At 39.9% G+C, this 20,025-nt stretch overlaps 1 protein-coding gene across 8 annotated transcripts in view; it reads left to right on the top strand.

The window, feature by feature from the left end:
• Positions 1-20,025, top strand: part of isca1 (iron-sulfur cluster assembly 1) — a 39,339-nt gene that overhangs the window by 11,514 nt on the left and 7,800 nt on the right. The window contains exons 2-4 of one of the 8 annotated variants that reach the window (XM_072281624.1): positions 50-103; positions 443-548; positions 1,084-1,634. In XM_072281624.1, the coding sequence (XP_072137725.1) occupies positions 50-103; positions 443-548; positions 1,084-1,232 (309 nt within the window). In that variant the 3' untranslated portion in view covers positions 1,233-1,634. Of the gene's footprint in view, positions 1-49; positions 104-442; positions 549-1,083; positions 2,006-14,765; positions 14,885-17,817; positions 17,962-19,074; positions 19,708-20,025 lie in introns of those variants that run through there. The other 7 variants (XM_072281618.1, XM_072281619.1, XM_072281620.1 and 4 more) reach the window with 7 other exon arrangements.

The raw sequence follows: 20,025 nt of genomic DNA, 5'->3' as shown, positions 1-20,025 counted from the left end.
CAGTAAAATTGAAACCTACATTGAATTATTGTTTTCTCTCCTTACCCAGACCCCTCTGGCTGTTAATAAAATTAAGCAACTGCTTCGGGAAAAGCCTGAATATGTAAGTATCATTGGACATAATGCATTGTTAGAAATAGTTAAAGCTGTTGTTTCAGAAATTAGATTTTATTGTAAATTCAAAATTGATCATTGGAATAAACATTCATTTTAAGTATCCCTATTTTGAGTATATCCATTTAGAAAAATTGAAAAAGGAGTTAAGAAATGTTTTAGAAATATTATTTAATTGTGGAGAAAATTGCTGTTACTAAAGCTGAATTCTTAATAAACCATTTACAAGAGTGTGTTGAAATATATCTTAAACATGTTTAAATATTTTCTATAGAATTGAAAATGTTGAAAATTTTGAACAAAAAAAACCATTTATCTTCTGTGATAGATTGGGTTGAAGATTGGAGTGCGAACCAGAGGGTGTAATGGTCTGTCCTATACTTTGGAATACACAAAGGAAAAAAGAGATTCAGATGAAGAAGTAATCCAGGATGGTAAGTAATCTTATTGTGTACATTTCTTAAAATATTTTCCATCAGTTTTGTTACATTGGTTGTGTATTGTGATACTTTATAAATACTTTAGCATACACCAGAAATTGATCTCGATCACATTTCCTCACATTTTCAAAATCTGACAAATGCTGCTAAGGAATTAATAGATATTGTCAACGAAACTGTAATGTACTTCTGCTTGTAGCTTTGCTGGAGTTTTTAGAATCTATTAGAATGACCTAAAAACTGAGCATTTAGACATAGAACTTAAATGTAAGCAGTTACCCTGAAATCATGGCAACACTCTTTCCTGGTATTGAGGTTTGCCATGGACAGGCTTATAGCTGGGACCTGGTTTGATATTCAGATGAAGCCTCTAGGGGGCAGCATATGGATAACATATAGGACGTCAAAACTTGATCCTGGGGCGTGTGGGGATTCTAGTGGTAATTCTGTTGTACAGTATACAAATAGCTAAATGTACATTTGAACTTTTCCCCTGATAGTCATATAATGCTTTAATTTTCTCTTTGAGGTGTTCGAATATTCATTGAAAAGAAAGCGCAGTTGACACTCCTAGGAACAGAAATGGACTACACAGAAAATAAACTTGCAAGTGAATTTGTCTTTCACAATCCCAATATAAAAGGAACCTGTGGTTGTGGAGAAAGTTTTCATGTTTAATGGGAACCAACAATTTGCTTGAACATTATTGTGGGCGTCGTGTGTGGTGAGGCACTGATATTCCATTTTAGGCCATTGAGTGTAGCTGAATCTATATTGTAACTTCAAGGGAGAAGAAACTGAAATTGCATCCCTGATGGTATGTAGCCACTAACAATGGATCTTTCTCCTGAGGGGAAATTTTGCACAAGGAGTTATTGTGTTGAATAAGATACTATTTTTTTGTTCAATTGTCAAACCATGGGTAGTGTTAACTTTATTAACTGTGCAAGGAGTGAAATGCCTGGATCAGATAAATACAACTGCTTTTCATCTGAAAAAAAGAAAATCTTGTATTTGGTATTATCAAATGTACACTGTCAAAGTCAGATATTTGGAAAAGTACAACTGGTTTATCATTGAGCTTTATTAATGTAAATTCTGAATTACTCATAGGCTGCAACTAGCTCCATGTTGCTGTTCCTTTTTCAAGCTCCACAAGTCATTTTTTCTTTTTATAGAAGGAGGTTTATTTGGTAACAAAGCCTAAAGTTCACTTTTTTTTAAGATCCTGGTACAAAAGTCTCCAGACTGTTAATGCCATTTGGAGATTTCGCTCTCCACTACCAACTACTAAGAATGTGCAAGAATATAAAGTTGATGTTGGAGCCCAAATGGAGTATCTATGTTGTACTTTGCCTGTACGACATCGCCACCAAATCAAAATTCAAGATTGTTCGTAGAAGATGTCAGAGTTGTTCAGAACTGGATCATTTCAGTTTTTTAAAAATCAGGTAAAAACACATTTGAGATGAAGATATTACAATAAGACAAGCTGCTTTGTTATTTAACTCTCATGACCAGGAAGGTCAAAAATGATGTTCTTCTTAGTAGAGGACTGTAAATCAATGGGTATTTGCAATTTATTCTTTCTTTAATATATCAAAAATCTTAGTGTAGTTTTTAAATTTCTATTTTTTCCTCCAGTGTAGCTGTAGCTTGAATATTAACCATTGAGCTAATTTAAATATTTAGATATACTTTCAATAACTACATGTATAACGTGTATTTTTAAGGAATTGAAAATTTAATTATTTTGTACCTTAATGCGCACATTATAATTTTTGTCATGAGATTTTGCAATGTGTTGATTCATATTTTGTTTATTATTTTTAAGTTTGTATTTTCTTTAGTGGAAATCTTGTGTTGGTAGCATTGTGTAGCATCTGAAGTTTAATGTGGATCTGACTGATTGATGGAGCAGGAAGAAATTGTCAGTGTTGGTAACTAAGACAAATTATCCATTAATTTAGGTTAAACTGTTTAGGTGTGCCTACATTTAAGTGTTAAATTTCTGTTGACTCATAGCATGTAATATTTCATGTTTTTATTGTTGAAATTTGGCCCGCTTACATTGTGAAACAGGTTCTGTAACATCATAAATCAGTGTCTGCATATGCATTTTCTTTAAAGGGTTTTCATGTGAATTTTATTTATGATTCAAGGCATTTTTCTCAAAGGAGGTGTAAAGTGCTTCATCTTTCCACAAGCCTGCAAATCATCCTTGGGCAAGGTGTAGCACTTGCTTAGCCCCCCAGTCAGGGTCACGTGAAGCCATGGGAGCAGGTGGTGGATGGTCATATGAGCAGCTGCTGCATATCACAAGTGCTAGTAATGCAACCACTGATACCAGGCAAACAATCACTAAAGAGTTTTGATAATGGCTGGGATAACCTGTCCTGTAAAGACACTGCCCAGAGAAGGCAATGGCAAACCACTTTGGTAGAAAAATTTGCCAAGAACAATCATGGTCAAGACATGGCACATGGTGAAGGTGACTCATTGGAAAGATCCGTAGAGGTCATGTTGTTTTTGTGGACTAAGTGTGCAGTTGGCTTTCAGACAGAAAGATGGGCAATGCTAATCATTATGTTGCTGGACACGCACTTTTTGTGGCATAATCTTCCCTGCTTTGCAGAAGGTAACACTGCTGTAACAGCCAAACTATAACCTGGAACTTAGAAATCTGAAGGTTGCTTACAAGTCATATTGAAATTGCCATCACTCATATTCTTAGGTGGTACCTTGGAATTGATGTCTAACTTCCACTCCAGTTCTTTAGATTCTGGAGTAGATGATAATGCTTTTGTGGATCTGCAGACTGTTTCACATTTGGGATAGTAGGTGCTTGAGGGGAGCGAAGAAGTTGGTAGTTCAAGTTGCCCGGATTCCACCTCTTATACTAACCACCTGTGAGAACTAAGGCATGGGCTCAAGGATCTCAGTGCTATTAGGAATGCTCCCTCTGACCTTTGTGTGTCCGTGGACCAGGGATTCTTAGGAGTCAGTAAGGCTGTTGAATATTTTTTCCAAGGAGGTTTTAAGCATATACCTTAATGTGTTCTTTTATTTTCGTGGTGATCTGTTCCTGCACAAGAAATCTCTCTTTGGAGTCTGGTGTAAGACACGTGAGTGATTTTAACTTGCCTGGAGATGACTGAGTGTAATCAGGGCCTCGATTATGGTGATGTTTCTCTGGAAAAGGCACTAGCATTGCTTCACTAATCCTGCCAGTGGATTTGGAGAACATTGTGGAGGCAGCACTGGCAGTATCTCTCCAGTGTCTTGAGATAACTGCTTATGTCAGTCCAAGTCTCAGGAACATATAGGAAGGCAAGAATCACTGCTGTGGGCAGACTGTGAATTGTGCTGGACTTGAGGTTCTGACCTTCAGCCACTCTCCTTCACTGTCGCAAATTGTGACGATGAATTGAAGAATTGAGTTTTTCCAGATATGTTAAATTTTTAAAGATGCATGATAATAAGTTACTTAGGTATCTTGAATGAGATACCGCATCAGCTGGAAATCCTAGGACTAAACAAAAATTAATGTTTATAAAGTATATTTGTAGAAATAGTTGATCCGCAAAACTTAATGAATTGGCAAAAGTCAAGTTTGGAATTGAAAATAATGCTGCTTTCAATCTCAGAACGTGCTGATGTCACCAAAATTGAAGGCCGATTGTGTACAGGTTAGTAAAACGGCAGGCAATACTAGAAGCAGACCAATACATTAGTTTAATAAAGTGAACTGCATATAAATAAGTAAGATAGGGGAGTTACAAATCCCCCAAACTTGTAAAATTTACAGAAGTTACAGCATTAAACCATTTGACTCTTTACAGTTGTAAAGAACAGTCTGCAAGAGTGACCCTGAGCATTGATTGCCTGGCAATTTAATTAACAATCCTAAACTAACCTTTCTGTCTGTGGACTCCTGCACCATTAAACAAGGTCTATTGCACTCTCCAGGAACAACACACCTCATTTTTTTTTACTTGGAAACACTGAAGCCTTCAGAGCAATATAGTGAATTCTCCTTTATTATATATATATTTTTTTTCCCACTCTGTCTGTCTGTACCAGAACTGGCCATTTATGGTGTTGTTTTGTCCCAGTCTTCTTCATTCTATTGCTATAGGTTGGCCTGTTGGACATGCTCCATAGATGTTAGCAACACAATACGGATAAAGAAGGAAAATCTGCCTATTTCATTTCCACAATAACTTAGTTGGTTTTGCTATATCAAAGAGTTTCTCTTTTCCCTTTGTTGCTCTCCTCCTCCACTGCCCCCCCCCCACACTTTCACTGTATCACTGCAGGTGAAAAATTTTTTCTCTCCCAGGTCTGACCTGTTTCTTATTCTATACGTTTATGACCTGTTGAATATTTTCAATATTTTCTGCTTTTGTTTTCAGGATTCCACTTCCTGCTCCTGCCCCGAGGAGCTTGTGTCTGCATACCTTGTCTCTGTTCTATCCCTGTTGGTTCAGTCCCTTCCCACCTACATTCGCGATACGTCACATGCCTACAATCTCTTCAACAATTTTCAGTTCCCTTGCCCTGACTACCTCATTTTCGTCATGGATGCCCACTCCCTATATACTTCTATCCACCCCCCCCCAAGAAAAAGGCCTTAAAACTCTCAGCGTCTTTCTCAACACAAGACCAAACTAGTTCCCCTCCACCATCACCACCCTCTGTCTGACAGCACTGATCCTCATCCTCAACAAATTCTCCTTCAGTTCCTCCCACTTTCTCCAAACTCAAGGGATAGCCAGGGACATCCGCATGGGCCCTAGCTACATAGAACAGTTCGTGTTCAAGCCTTCCCTGTAATGGTCCCCGACTTTTCTTGCATTACATTGACAAGTGCATTGGTGCTACTTCATGCATCCTCACTGAGCTTATCAATTTCATCATCCTTACCTCCAACTTCCACCCTGCCTTTAAATTCACTTCATTCATTTCTGACACCTCTCACGATCTCTATGCCTCCATATAATGTATCATTTCTTAATGCATGCAATACTAAATGACAATAGAAGAGGATTACATGTCTTCATAATCATATGGAGACAAACAGTTTACCAACATCTTTTATAAACCTACCGACTTCCATGGCTATCTTGACTATACTTCTTCCCGCTCTGTTGCCTGTAACAATGCTATTCCCGTTTCTCAGTTCCTTCATCCCTGCCACATCTGTTCCTAGAATGAGGCTTTCCTTTCAGAGATATCGGAGACGTCCTTCTCCTTCAAAGAATGAGGTTACCCTTCCTCCTTCGTTGATGCCCCCTTACTCACATCTCCTCCATTCCTTAACATCCACGCTCATCTCATCTTCCCACCACCTTGACAGGGATAGAACTTCCCTTGTCTTCACCTACCATTCCATGAGCCCCTGCATCTGACACATCATTCTCTGCAAGATTCTCCACCTTCAATGGGATCCTACAAAACACATCCTTACCTCCAGCCCCCACTCTCCACTTCCTACTGTCATTCCCTTGTCCATTCATCCTTCTTCATTCCTCTCCCTCCTGGTACATATCCCTGCAAGCAACAGAAATACTACACTGCCCATTCATTACTGTCTTACCTCCATTCAGGACCACCGACAATCCTTCTGGGTGAGGCAACACTTCACCTGCAAATCTGTAGGGGTCATCTATTGTATCCTGTACTCCCGATACGGCCTCCCCTATATTGATGAGACCTGACTTAAAATGGGGGACAGCTTTTTCGAGCACTTCTGCGCCATCCACCAAAAGCAGAATTGCCCAGTGGCCAACCATTTTAATTCCTATCCCCATCCCCATTCCCACATGTTGATCCATGGTTGTCTCATTTACCACGATGAGGCCACACTCAGGGTGAAGGAGCAACATCTCATATTCTGTCTAGGTAACCTCCAACCTGATGGCATGAATATTGGTTTCTCCTTACTGTATTTTTCCCACCTCCTTCCCTCTTTTCCTATTCCCCACTCTGATTACTTAACTCTCTTCCTCACCTATCACCTCCCTCAGTACCCCTCCTCATTCCCTTTTTCCTATGGCCTACTTTCCTCTCTTTTCAAATTCCTTCTTAAACCTTTACCTTTCCCACCTACTTGGCGTCACCTATCACCAAACTAGTTCTCCCTTCCCCTCCCCCTACCTTTTTATTTTGGTGCCTTCCCACTTTTCCAGTCCTGAAGAAGAGTCTCGGCCTGAAATGTAACTGTTCATTCATTTCTATAGATGCTGCCTGACCTGCTGAGCTTCTCCAACATTTTATGTGCATTGTTCCAGTATCTGTAGTTCTTGGTGTTCAGTACTCTTCAGTATCGTACAAAATGTGAGATTTTCCTTTGAAATTTTATTTATACTTTGTTTTCTGGTTAAATTGGAGGATTGTAGTTTGGGAAAATTTAAAACAAAGTCATAAACAATGGGATATATTTTCTGAAAGGAACTGAAATCTTATCAATTAAAAGATTGGTACACTGTGAAATGTTAATGATGAAATGTGTTTAATGCATGTACAATAAAATATTTTCTAAATCTCATCCTTTTGAAGGAAAATGTGTTTTCATTTTCTTGGCGGTAGGCCAACTGGATCAACTGTTACCTTACCTCATTGTCTCCTCATAAACCCCTTAATTATAGCCTCCACTTTCCTCCTTCTTTGCTCCATATTCTTTTATCACTTTTTAAAAATTCTGTTCAGGTAACTTTGGAATGCAGACAAGGTATGGTCATTTAAACCAAGCTGATAATGCTTTAAAGTTAATTATTTTGGGATAAACCCATAAGATATGGGAGTAGAAATCAGCCATTTGGCCTCTCAAGTTTTCTCCAATATTCCATCATGGCTTATTTGTATCACTCTCAACCCCATTCTCCTGCCTTCTCCCTGTAACCTTTGATGTCCTGATCAGGCAAGAACCTACAAACTCCACATTAAATGTGCTAATGACTTGGCCTCCAGACTTGGCTGTCCGAGCAATGAATTCCACAGATTCACTCTTATTCTGAGGCTGTGCCATCGGGTCCAAACTCACCCACTATAGGAAACATCCTCTCAACATCCATTCTATCTTAGCTTTTTTAATATTTGATAGAGTTCAATGAGATCCTCCATCATTCCAGCAAGTACAGGTCCAGAGCCAAAACTAAAGCTCCTCTGCATTAACCCTTTCACTCCCAGAATCTTTCTTGTGAATTTCCTCTGGACCCTCTCGAATGCCAGCACATCTTTTTCTTACACAAGGTGCCCAAACTGCTCTCAATACTCCCAAGTGTGGTCTGGCCAATATCTTATAAAGCCTCAGCATAACATTCTTGCTCTTATATTCTAGTTCTCCTGAAATTAGTGCCAACATTGCATTTGCTTCTTTATCACTAATTCAACCTGCAAGTTAACCTTTAGGGAACCCTGTACAAGTACTCCTAAACTGATCCGTGCAAGGCACCACTAGTCACTAGCAGCCATCTACAGTAGACCACCTTTATTCCCACTATTCACCTCCTGCCAGTCAGCCAATCTTCTATCCACACTTGTATCTTTCCTGTAAACATGATAAAGTGCCTTGGAAAAAGTATTCAGCCCCACCAACTATTTTCAGATTTTACTGTCTCGTTTTCTAAATCTTAAGTGTATTGAAGTAGGGTTTTTGAGCTAATCTACAAAATATAGTGCATCATGTCAAATCAAAAGGAAAAATACAAAGCCTGTCACCAATTTACTAAAAATTAAAAACCAAAATTGTGAGGTTGAAAAAATATTCACCCCCTTTGTAATTACTACACTAAGTATCCTTAGGTCCAAATTTGTTGATGTAGAAATTTGGAGGATCTCCTGTTTTCAATGAATAAATACGCCCTTTCTTTGTAAGGTCCAACATTATGGTAGATTTTCAATGGGACAAACCAAAATGAAGACAAAACAGCATTCCAGATAAGTCAGAGAAATGATCATGGAGAAGCACAAATCTGGGGAAGGGTACAAGACCACCTCAAATGCAGTCCATCATGAAAAAGTGGAAAAAATATGAAATCCCAGCCATTCTGCCTAGGTCAGGCCGTCCCTCTAAACTTAGCTGCTGGAGTAGAATGCCACTTGTAGGAGAGGCCACTGTGACACCAACAGCAATCCAAGTGAGCTGCAGAAGTCAGTGGCTGCAACTGGAGATGAAGTTCATGCCTCCACAATCTCTTACAGCCTTGCACAAAAAGATTTTGCCATGCATCACTTAGAAGATGCTGTAAAGATGTGGAAGATACCATGGTCTATTGAGATGAAAGTGGAACTTTCTTGGCTCCATGCTTAAGCGGTACTTTTGGCATACATCTAACACTGTGCATCAACCCACATAACACCATCCCTACTGTAAAGTATGGTGGAGGTAGCATGATGCTAAGGAGGTGCTTTTCAGCAGCAGTGATTGAAAATCTGGTCAGAATTGAGAAAATGAAAGTTGCTAAATACAGAGATATCCCAGATAAAAACCCTCTAGCCTCTGCCAGAACGCTTAAACTAGGGAGGAAGTTCATGTTTCAGCTGGACAAATGACCCAAAGCACACTGCCAGAGCAACCATGAGTGGCTTCAAATGAAGAAAATTGACGTCCTTGAGTAGCCCAGTCAGAGTCCTGACCCTAACCCGATCGAACATCACGGGCAAGGCCTCAACTTTGCTGTCCACCACTGCTCCCCAAATAACCTGGCACAGCTTGAACAATTTTGCAAGGAAGAATGGGCAAATCTAGCTCCATCAGATAGTGCAAAGCTAAAAGAGACTCATTCAGAAAAGACTACTGGCTGTAATATCTGTGAGAGGTGGTTCTGCCAAGCACTGAGTAAAGGGAGATGAATACTTTTGAACTATTGACATTTTAGTTTTTGAGTTTTTAGTTTTTTATGCTTTATAATTTTCCCTGTTTTTTAGGGCTCTACTGTGGGTGGGGTGGGGGAAGGAGCATATGATTCACAAATAAAAATTCTCATTTAAATTGATCAAAATTCCTGGTTATAATACTCATTTATGTGAACAAAGGGCTGGGGGCTGAATCCTTTTTCAAGGCACTGTAACTTTCTAGCTTTTCATCTTTATAATGTAAACCACTTAATTTTGCATCTAATTATTAAAAAAATGTTTAATCTTTTGGTCCTCTGTGAGCTTCTTTTAATTTGTGTGGGAAGTTTAATGTTATTGTTTCACGTGCAAGTTTTGAATTTCAGTAAAATTGCTTTTATGCCGATAAGGAAACCTAACAAAGTGAGATATTGACATATCTTCAGTGTTGTTTTACATAAAATGAAGTAGCTTTATTTTCTACTGAAATAAATATTAGAAAGAATCTCCCATAACATTGGTTTCCTTTACATTAGAACTCATTCTGATTGCTGTATGAAACTATCTGACATTCAAATGTCATTTTAACTTAAATTAAAAATCAGTAAGGAAAATAGAAAAGCTGATATTTGCAACTTCATAATCAGCTAGAATTAATTTTAGTACGGAAAATCAGTAAGTACAATTACCTGTTTTCAGAACAATGAGTAGAATTTATTTACATAGAATTAATCTATATATGAAATTTTCATTGTAGTTAGCAGTGCTTCATTGTAATAATTTTAGCACAAAAGAGACCTGAGCTGTGAAAGCATTCTGATTATCCACAGATAACTTAAAATTGGTGTTTGATGAATGTATCATAACCTGTTCCCACAACTAGCACAAAACCATAATTAAATATTAATTACAGGGAGGTAGTGTATCGAAGTTTGCTGATGACATTAAAATGAGTGGAAATACAAATTGTGCAGGGGATACGGAGAGTCTGCAGAGGGATATAGATAGTTTAAGTGAGTGGGCAAGGGTCTGGCAGATGGAGTACTATGTTGGTAAATGCGAGGTCATCCACTTTGGAAGGGAAAATGAAAGATCAGATTATCATTTAAATGGGAAAAGACTGCAGCATGCTGCTGTGCAGAAGGACTTGGGAGTGCTTGTGCATGAATCGCAAAAGGTTAGTTTGCAGGTGCAGCAGGCTATCAAGAAGGCAAGTGGAATGTCGGCCTTCATTGCTAGAGGGACTGAATTTAAGAGCAGGGAGGTTATGCTACAACTGCACAGGGTACTGGTGAGGCCATACCTGGAGTGCTGTGTTCAATTCTGCTCTCCTTACTTGAGGAAGGATATACTGGCTTTGGAGGCAGTGCAGAGGAGGTTCACCAGGTTGATTCCAGGGATGAGGGGGTTAGACTATGAGGAGAGATTGAGTCGCCCGGGACTGTACTCGCTGGAATTCAGAAGAAAGAGAGGAGATCTTATAGAAACATAGAAAATTATGAAAAGGATAGATAAGATAGAGGCAGGAAAGTTGTTTCTACTCGTAGTTGAGATTTGAACTAGGGGACATAGCCTCAAGATTTGGGGGAGTAAATTTAGGATGGAGATGAGGAACTGCTTTTCCCAAAGAGTGGTGAATATGTGGAATTCTCTGCCTTACGAAGCAGTGGAGGCTACCTCAGTAAATATATTTAAGACAAGATTGGATAGATTTATGCATAGTAAGGGAATTAAGAGTTAATAGGGGAAAGGCCGGTAGGTGGAGATGAGTCCATGATCAGATCAGCCATAATTTTATTGACTGCCCTCCTGCTCCTATTTCTTAAATATACAGCGTGGTTGGTAATATAGGAAAAGGCCTCTAGATGCTGTGCTGAACAAATGAAGGTAATGACAGCTAAATAAACTAATCTCTTCTGCCCATACATGGTCTCTCTCTCCCTCCATTCTCTGTATATTTATGTGCCTCAGAGCCTGTTAAGTGCCTATATCATATTGCCACCAGATATGGCAGAGCATTCCAGCCACCCACCATTTCTTTGAACTCTCCCCCTCACTTTAAACATATGCCCTCTAGTTCAGACATTTCAACCCTAATTTTAAAAAATTACTATTGTCTAGCTTTGGCTTTCACAATTTTACAAACTTATATCAAGGTAACCACTAGAGGAATTCAGCAAATTAGGCAGCGTCTATGGAAAGGAATAAAGAGTGGACGTTTTGGGCTGAGACCCTTCATGAAAGCTTATCGAAGGCTTTTCATCAGCTTCTACCATTCAAGGGAAAACAACCCTCATGCCTTCTGATCCAGTTAGCATGGTGGTAAATCTCTTCTGTACCCTCCTCTAAGCCTCCACATCCTTCCTGTAATGTGACCAGAAGTGAATGTAATAATCCTGATGTGGTCTAACCACAGTTTTATAAAGCTGCAACATGTCATGGGAAAAATGTCACTGAAAATATTACATGTAAGAAAATTCAAGAAAATCATGCAAAGTTGGCAGTGCTTTAAACAATTTATAAGTTGTTCTGTTAAGAGTATGACTATAGAAAAATTACACTGAATATTTTCCTGGAATCCAGTCTTATGGCCCTTGCTTAACTTGTGGTGAGGCAGTGCAAGATTTAAAAAGCTCAGGGGCTTTCTGGACCTTTCGGTGGGCATAGAAAGCTACTGCAGTGAGAATAGGTCTAGTTGCCTGTGGTATGTCCTTTCTATGAGATGTGGGCCCTCCAGTCTCCTTGATAACTACATCTGCATGAGGTGCATCCAGCTGCAGCTCTTTACAAACAGTTCTGGGAAACTTGAGCTGCAGATGGATGACCTTTGGCTCATATGGGTGAATGAGGAGGTGATAGATAGGAGTTACAGGGAGGTAGGTACCCGAAGTTGCAGGAGGCAGGTCGCTCTGTGACTGTCAGGTAAGGAAATGGGATACATGGACAGTAATGATAGGGAATTCCATATTTAAGAGGAGCAGACAGGAGAGTCTGTGGTTGTAAAAGAGATTCCTGAATGTTATGTTGCCTCTCAAGTTCCAGGGTCAGAGTCAGACTCTGATTGGGTCCACGTCATTCTAAAGCGGAGGTGGGGGGCAGGGTGAATAGCTGGAAGTTTTGGCACATATTTCTATCAACGACAGGTAAGAAAAGGGATGAAGCCCTGAAGAGATAATATAAGGAGTTGCATAAAAAGCTGAAAAGCGGGACCTCGCAAGAAGCAATTTCTGGATTGCTACTTGTGCCGCAAGCCAGTGAGGATAAGAATAGGATGATTTGGCAGATAAATATATGGATGAAGAATTGGTTTTCCTTCTCTGAGATGAGCTGCCAACCGCAGCTGCTGAGTCCCATCTGCCCGAAACGACTGGTTTTAAGGAGCCACTAACCCACCTTTGCCCCTTCTCCTGTCAGTAGAAACTGTTCTGTTGGGCTTAGTAGCTGAGCCTCACGTGAAAGCCAGGAGCTGGACTTGGTTGTCAGAGGCTTTAGAGGTGCATGCTATTGGTAGGATTTAATAGGTAGTGGGATCATTACCAACTCCGGCTATAACAACCGCTGTAAAGAGACTCTGAAGTCCTTGAGCGGGATTCCCTAAACTTTACAACGGGGAGATAAATGAGCCAGTAGCCGCAAGCTACAACCCTGCCAGAAATGACTTCCGTAACACTCAACAATCAGGTCTGACGACTAGCAAGAACGGATTCCAAGGCGTGAACGGCTTGATTGATGACGTTTGTTGTTTATGACGATGATTGGAACCAGTAACTTGTGTTATTTGGAGTGAGGGACAAAGAAAAGCGGGTAAGACGGGAACGATATCAGCTCCACTTACACGCCTATTGAAAATGGTGTGTCAAAGAATATGGTTTTCCCTTTCCCCATGAATGCTTCCCGTTACTTTTTAAAGTCTTTTACTCGTCTATTTTCCCATCAGAACAGTTAAAACTATTTCTGCGTGGCTCTCGAATTTATATTCTATTGGCGAGTTTCAAAGGAGTATCACTGGAACGAAGCGGAACATATAACTGTACAGCACTAAGCATTCGGCCCATATTGTGTTGATCTTGATGCCATCTCCTGTGCATCATCCGTATACCTCCATTTACTTATGTGTGTATCTGAAAGCGTCTTAAACTCGACCAAACTGTTTGCTTCCACAATTACCGTGATAACCCATACCCATCACTCTTGGCTTACAAAGCTTACCCACCCCGCCTTAAAAACATTTTTACCCTGTGAAAAAGATTCTGTCTACGCTATCTATGCCTCTCACAATTTTAATTCTCCTCTCAGGCTCCAATGTCTAGGAAAACGACTCATATTTGTCCCAGTTTTCCTTATAGTTCATACCCTCAAATCTAGGTAGTATCGTGGTAAATCTCTGAGCAACGTTTCCAGTCTCCACACCCTTCCTATAATAGGGTGATCAGAACTGCACACAACACACCTTGTGCGATCATGTAGCTCCAACAAGACTCTCTTCATTGATAAATTATCTTGGAAGTGTAATCAGGGGAGATTTGCCTTGTACATTTGCAAAACAAATCTCCAGTGAGTATGTGCTGTAAAGAGGCAGCTGTATCCTTAAAACAATGTATCTGCTCGATTACTGCGGGAAAGTTTTTCTTTGGAAGACTAGTAGTATTTGAATTAACTAGCTGCAGCTTGCCTTTCTGCAACAAACATTCTTAATTTGAAATAATCTTTTAAAATTTGGAGTCCCTGTATCTCACAGCACCAACTTTCCTCAGGTGCATGTAAAAGACCTCAATGTCACTATTTGAATATGTGCAACAGTGTTGACTTTTGTGAGCTGCTAATAAGATAGACTAGACAACGGGGTGACCCGTTGGGACACCCTTTGAGAGAAGGGTAGTGCAGTCTGATGTGAGCAGAATGAACATTAAATGTTCCTGAATGCTATTGGTATCGCCTTGTTTTGGAAACTGAAGTAGAAAACCTCAGTTTATTAAAGAAGAACAACGCATAGCAAAGTAAATATAGCTGCTCCTCGTTTAACGAAGGACACTTTTAATGGCATCATTTCTGGTTTTTCTGCCACCGTTGTTATCTTGGAGACGTACAGTCCTTTCATCCCCGTCTCTTCATCTCTTCTGCTGTTTTGTCTTTGATCCTGGAGACGTGTATGCCTCTCCTCGTTTGTCTCCTCTCATCTTTTTTTGTCCTGACTCTTTGATCCTGGAGTCGTGCGGCCCTGGCCACATCCGATTCTTGTTCTCTCCCTCTCCTTACCGCTTTCCGACGACGTTTGGCATCATCTCTTGACCATAATGTCCCCCTTCCCTTTCCACGCGGCATAATTAGGCTGACCATTTTTTTTTTACCCTAATGCTAGATAGAAGATGCGAAGCAGTAATACCAAAGGATGCTGATTATTCTTGATGATGTGGCTCGTGCTCTCCTAAATGGACGTGATATAGTCACCGCTGTCCTTTGACTGCAGCAAAGTGTTTTATGGGTGTCTGGAAGTACGTCATTACAATAAGATTTAATTATGTCGTATTGATGGGATTACTGATCTCAGTTAGATCTGTCCCGATCCTGCACATGCTGATGGAGATAGCAGAATGTGACCCCTCCAAATAGAGCTGCCCTGCCCTTTCGCTCCGGTAGGTGTCGCTGCTGAGACTGGCCGTGCGCATGCGTCGGGCTGTCGCGTCCCGATTTCCATGGAGATGGGTTGGCTCTCGGGTTTAAAACCAGCCTCACACATAAAAGTTGCTGGTGAACGCAGCAGGCCAGGCAGCATCTCTAAGAAGAGGTGCAGTCCACGTTTCAGGCCGAGACCTTAATTTTTGGCGAATGAGCAATTTTATACTAATATATAACCCTGAACTTTGTGTGCATTCTGTAAGTTAGCGCATTTTAATTCGATTTAGCCAAAAAAGTACCGCTGTAATGCACCGTTTGCGCTAATTGGAGGTCACAAACAGACGGACAGAGTATAAGAGTTTTAGTAGTATATAGACGAGATATATAGTTGCTAAACCACTAATTTGTGTCACTGTCCTTATAAGACAGAAAATACCAAGTGCATTCAGTAGGTCAGCAGCAGTCCTTGGAGAGAGAAACAGTCAAATGTTTCAGATTAATGACCCTTCATCAGAACTGGAAAAGTTCATAAGAACTATCATGTTTTAAACTGCAGGTAGAGGGAAGGGTGGAAAGGACATAGGAAATGATTGTATTAGGGTAGCCAATAAAGTTGTCTTTAAAATAACAATAGTTATACATAGAAGAGAAAAGGGATAATTTGTATCTGAAATGTTCAATTTAAAAAGGTTTTCTAAGACCGTTGAGTGTATTAATGAGTCCCAAGAGCTGCAAAGTGCCCATATGGGGATTGCTGCAGCATCCTGAAGGTCAAAGGCAGAGAGGATAGTCAGAGAATTAAGGTGACTGGCAATTAAACTCTGGAAACTTCCACAGGAACAGCAACCACTCTTGAGCATCCACAACAGCAGCAACACATGTCAGTTTAGCTCATCCTTACATTATCCAGGCATCCAAACAATCATTCCACGTGTTTCAGCAATTCACTTGCACTTTTTCCAGTTTAATATATTGCATTCAGTGCTCACAATCGGTTTTCTTTACTTTGGAGAAAGCAAACACAGATTGGTTGACTGCTTTGTAGAGAACTTAAATTCTGCCAACAAGGGTGACCCCAGACTTCCAGCTGCCTGGCACTTTAAGTCACCACTTTTACCTTTCTTTATTTTATTAGAGTACACTTGCTCTAATGTTGCTGTAGGTACACTGAAGAACTGTGCTTCATTTTCTGTCTGTAATATTGCAGCTATTGGGACTTGAATTTTATCTCTGTATACTGCAGGGGAGGGGAAGTGGCTTTTCAGAGTAAAGCAGCAGCAGCAGCAAGGTCAGTGGCACAATGGCCCCTCTGAGACTCAGCAGGGAGAAGTGAATTTAGACAGAGCAATAGTGATACTTGATAGTTAGGAGACAAGCAACACTTCAACATGGTGTGTTGCATTCTTGGTGTCAGGGACAAGAGTGGGTAGAAGACGTTCAGAAATTGGAGAGTGTTCAGCTGGAGATAGTGGTCCATATGGGAACTAATGTCATAAGCAGGAAGGAGATAATGCCTTGCAAACTGATTTTAGGGAGTTGTGTAGTGAATTATAAAGGATTTTCAGAGTTGTAATCTCACTTGTACTATACAATAGTGAGCAAAGATAAAAATATAGTGCATTTCAATATCTCTAAGGAGCTGGTGCAAGTGGGAGAGGTTTAGGTACAGATTATTGGGCACCCTTCCAGGGCAGGTGGGACTTGTACAAGAGGGAGGGGTTGCACCTGAACCAGAGGAAAACCAATATAATTATTGGGAAATTTGGTAGTGCAACTCAACCTAGAGTGACAGGGTGGTAAGGAAAGAGCACAGGAGCAATAGGTGGAGAGGCTGAGGGGAAGATAGCTATTATGAAGATTAAGTTTAAATGGTGGAACCAGGTTAATGAACGTGATGGACATGTGTTTTTATTTTAGTACAAGGAGTATTATGGGTAAGCTAATTAAATGCAGAACATAGATCAGTGTGTGAAATTCTTATGTTGTAGCCATAACAGATACTTGGTAATGAGGACAACAGGACTGGCAGTACATTCCTGTGTTTCAATGTTTTCAACAAGATAGACAGGAAGGTTAGGGGGTTGGTGGAGTTGAATTACTAATCTGGGAGGACATACTGGAGGGCTCATTCACTGTGGTAAAGTGGATAGAACTCAAGAATAAGAAGATGTAATAATTCAGATGGGTTATATAATCAGCCTCCCAGTAATCACTAGGGGATAGAGGGGCACATATATGAAAGCTTGTTGTGGAAAGATGTAAAATCAACATGGTTATTATGGTAGGTGACTAAACTTCCCCAATATTGACTGGAGTTACCTTAACAAGAGGCTTAGATGGGCCAGAATTTTTCAGTGCATCGAAGAGTGTTTCTTGAAACAGTACATGAGTAGTTCAACTAGAGGAGAGCCTATATTGGAACTTGTTTTGGGAAATGAGCCTGGACAGTTGATTGACCTTTCAGTGGGACATTATTTTAAGAATATTGATCATTACTCCTTGTTTTAAAATAGTTATGAATAAAGATAAGTCTATTCCCGCTGGGAAAGTACTAAATTGGGAGAGGCAAAACTATGACACTGTTTGACAGCAACTGCGAGAGTTGATTGGGAGTGGCTATTATCAAGCAAGTCCATGTATGACATGTGGGAGTTATTTAAAGACTAGATAATCAAAGCTCAAAACCGGCATGTTCCAGTAAGCAGGAAGGACAATGAAAGTAGCCAGGGAGGGGAATCTTGGCTAATGAGAGAAGTTATGAACCTACTTAAAAAGGAAATGTATGTAAGGCTTATGATGCAAAAAGAAGACAGGGTCCTAGAGCAATATGCAGGAAAGAGCTCAAGCAAGATACTAGGATGCCCAAATGGGACCACAACATATCCTTGGCAAGCAGCATTAAAGAAAATACCACGGTATTTTAAACTTACATTAAAATCAAGAGGATAACTAGGTAAGAAGACTCAAGCTTTATATTTTATTGTCTAGAGAGACAGCACAGTAACAGGGCCTTTGGGCTCAGTGAGCCTGCACTGCCCAATTGCACCCATATGTCCAATTAACCTTCTAACTTGTACGTCTTTGGAATGTGGAAGGAAACTGGATCACCCAGAAAATGTACAAACTCCTTACAGACAGCAGCAGAATTGAACCCCGTCACTGGCGCTTAATAATGTTGCGCTAACTGCTACACTGCTGTGCTGCCTCTTTATCTTCAGATAAAGGAGGGAGTTTATGCATGGAGTCAGAGAATATGGTTGAACTACTAAATGAGTACTTTGCACCAGTATTCACTAAGGAGAACAATATGAAGGTTAGTGAGAGAAGTGTGGAGCATGCTAATATCCTAGGGCATTTTAAGATCAGGAAGGAAGTATCATTTGGTATTTTGAAGAGCATCAGGATTTATAAATCCCAGGGCCTGATGGGACATATCCCATGTTAATGAAAGAAGCAAAAGAGATTATTGGTCGTGTGATTAAGATTTTTGTATCCTCACTTGAGAATGGAAAATAGCCAATGCTGTTCAAGAAGGGTAATAAGAATAATAATAGGAAATGATAGACCAGTGAGCTGCACATCAGCGTCAGGGAAGCTGCTGGGGAGGATTCTCAGGATTAAGATTTACATGCATTTGAATTGAATTGACTACTTCTTACATCCTTTACATACATGAGGAGTAAATTTTGTAAAAACATAGGCTGGCCAGGGACAGTCAGCGTTGCTTTGTGCAAGACAGGTTATGTCATAGAAACTTGATTTTTTTGAGGAGGTGATGGAAATGATTGATGAGGATAGCACAATAGATACTGTCTACATGGATTTCAGTCAGGCACTTGTCAAGTCCTTTATGGTAGGCTCCAAAAAAAATTATGATGCAAGGGATCAACTGTGACTTGGTAGTCTGGATTCAGAATTAGTTTGCCCATAGAAAACAGTGGGTAATGGTGGAACTGTATTATTCTGGTTAGAAGTCAGTAACCAGTGATGTTCAGCAGCAACCAGTGCTGGCCTGGTATCTTATTAATGGCAAGGTGTGTGTGTGTATATATATATATATATATATATATATAAGAGAGAGGGAGAGAGAGTCAATTTACTTAGACTTTTAGGAGGGCAAAAGATAACCAGATGTGATTACATCAACGTGTGGAGGAATGAGTTTGAGAGGATTCTATGTATATATTTAGAAATCATTTTAACACAAAAAGCAATACACACTGCTTTTTCTGATTTTTTCAAACTGTTTCCAAAGTTATCTTTTTCCCTCATTGCTACTGACAACATTGAAAAGGAAGAATTCAGGAATTAAAGGCACAGTTTTCTGTAAAAACAGGCTTACATAGATTATGTTAATAGTGTCAGAGTTGTTTGGTTTGAGCTGTTTCATCACAGTAGGGGGTATTGAAAGAGTAGGAGTTCACTGGAGTATGAAAAATGATACTGTATATCAAAGGTTGTTCACAACAAAGCTGTAGCTCAGGAACGTAATGACTATGATATACAAAGACACAGGACTATGTAGCCTCTGGAATGTGCTCTCCTAACTGGGTAGGCATGCAGTAAGAAGTAGACCAGCAAGAACTTGTTATAAGAAATGTAATGAGTTTACTTAACAAAGCCTATCCTGTTACACGTACGACCTAGAGGCTTGAAAACCTTGGACAATCTATTCATGCATTTCCTCGTACGGTGCTAGGTAAGTGTGTGTTAGATATAAGGCTGAAGTTGTTTCACTGATGGGATGTGTACATCAAGAGACATGTTATGATCACTTACCTGGCAGAGTAGTGGTGTTAGATAGCAGAATCTTGACCGCATGTGTGGAGTTGTATGTTCTTCTTGTAACTGAATAGATTTCCACCCACATCCCAAAAATCTGTGGGTTGGTACATTAATTGGCCACGGTAAATTGCTCTTAGTGTGTAGGTGAGTGCTAGAATCTGGGGGAAGTTGATAAGAAGATGGGAAGAATAAAATGCGTATGGGTAGAATTAGTGTAAAAGTGGGTGATTAC

This window comes from Mobula birostris, chromosome 17 (assembly GCF_030028105.1).
Source record: "Mobula birostris isolate sMobBir1 chromosome 17, sMobBir1.hap1, whole genome shotgun sequence".
Lineage (NCBI taxonomy): Eukaryota > Metazoa > Chordata > Chondrichthyes > Myliobatiformes > Myliobatidae > Mobula > Mobula birostris.
The sequence above is the reverse complement of the archived record's forward strand: the minus strand, read 5'-3'. Positions and strand labels throughout refer to the sequence as shown.